Below are 1,426 nucleotides of genomic sequence, written 5' to 3'. Positions count from 1 at the left end.
GATATGATGATATTTTGAATGTGGATCAAATCTAAATTTTTTCCTAGGTATTAATATACATCTTAAAGAAAAAAAAAAATATCACTACTAAATTGAGTCCCACATCCTTTTTATCTTTTGGGGCTGACAACACCCATAAGGATATATGAACCCCAGGAAAAGAAAACTCTCTTAGAAATAAATTTAGGAGAATAATAAAAAAATTAGTTATTAAAAGTATTGAACATACAAATTTAAATTTTTGGTATACATTTTTTTATTAATTATTAATTAATTTTCATTATCCTCTAACAAAGCCGTATCCAAAATTGACTGATAATCGTTACTCCATGAAAATGTGCTTTGAAATAAGGAAGCAGAAATATCTCGAAGCCTTGGACAGGTTTATTATATTATTTGTGTTTTTATATTAGTACTACTTTCATTCACATTTTTGTGTGTGTATATATTTATATGTAATTATTTATACGAAAATATTTTATATAAAGACAATAATTAAGATGCGAAGACGCATGAGTTTTGTTAAATTGTGTTATATTAGTATTTAGTTGAGAAAAATATTAGTATTTATACTGTTATTTTTAGTTGAGAAAAAGTAGGGAAATAAAGTAATTAATTTGTAAAATAAATATTTTTTTTTGTAAAGTTTTAACATGTTTTCAACAAAACATCATTATTTAAGTGAACAATCAACAAGCTTAGGCACACTATTTGAAGGATGAACTAGCAAATCTATTACAATGATGAATTCGATAGATTTTTACCAAACCACTACAATGAAATCCGTTTGGTTTAGATAATTTAATTGTTCGACTAGGATATTGGGTTATATTCTTTTTCTAATTATAGCCTCATTTGAACCGCCACAATCTTTTATTAAATCGTTGCAAACCCTTCTTAAATTCATGTTTTCATCTTTCATATTGTTTGAATGCTTTGCTACCATGATATCTAGTGTTGATTGTTATGAGTACTTGATATTCAATAACTATGTTGTTTATATTAGAATTAGGGTAAATAAAAAAGTATGATGTTAGGAAGATAAAAAATAATTAGTCCAAATAATTTAAATTTATCTTATTTAATTTTTATTTATTTATTGTCTTATTTGATTGATATTCTTTTATTACTAAATATTTTTGATAAAAAATATACTTGAAAGACTATAAAGTAGTGGACAAAAAATATATTTCAAATATTTTAAAATAACTAAAAGATTTTATATTCAATCACTTTTTTTCTTTGGTGACTTTATATTCAATCAGTTTGTATGTATATGCACTGATGAATTTAGAGATAAAAGCAAATAGAAAATGGTTTCTTAAACTGTTGCATTGAGATTTGATAATGATTAAATATATGGTTGCAATTTTATGTTAGACCAGTAAAATGTTAAAAACAGAAGTATAAATAATTTTTGAAGTAT

At 23.6% G+C, this 1,426-nt stretch overlaps 1 protein-coding gene across 2 annotated transcripts in view; it reads left to right on the top strand.

Annotated features, from left to right (window-relative positions):
* Positions 310–1,426, top strand: part of LOC107636152 (topless-related protein 2-like) — a 12,316-nt gene continuing 11,199 nt past the window's right edge. For both annotated transcript variants that reach the window (XM_021120884.1, XM_021120883.1), the window contains exon 1: positions 310–382. In XM_021120884.1, the coding sequence (XP_020976543.1) occupies positions 330–382 (53 nt within the window). In that variant the 5' untranslated portion in view covers positions 310–329. The remainder of the gene's footprint in view (positions 383–1,426) is intronic.

The sequence above is a fragment of the Arachis ipaensis genome, chromosome B04 (genome assembly GCF_000816755.2).
Source record: "Arachis ipaensis cultivar K30076 chromosome B04, Araip1.1, whole genome shotgun sequence".
Classification (NCBI taxonomy): domain Eukaryota; kingdom Viridiplantae; phylum Streptophyta; class Magnoliopsida; order Fabales; family Fabaceae; genus Arachis; species Arachis ipaensis.
Note: the sequence above shows the minus strand (reverse complement) of the source record. Positions and strands in the feature narration are given on the sequence as shown.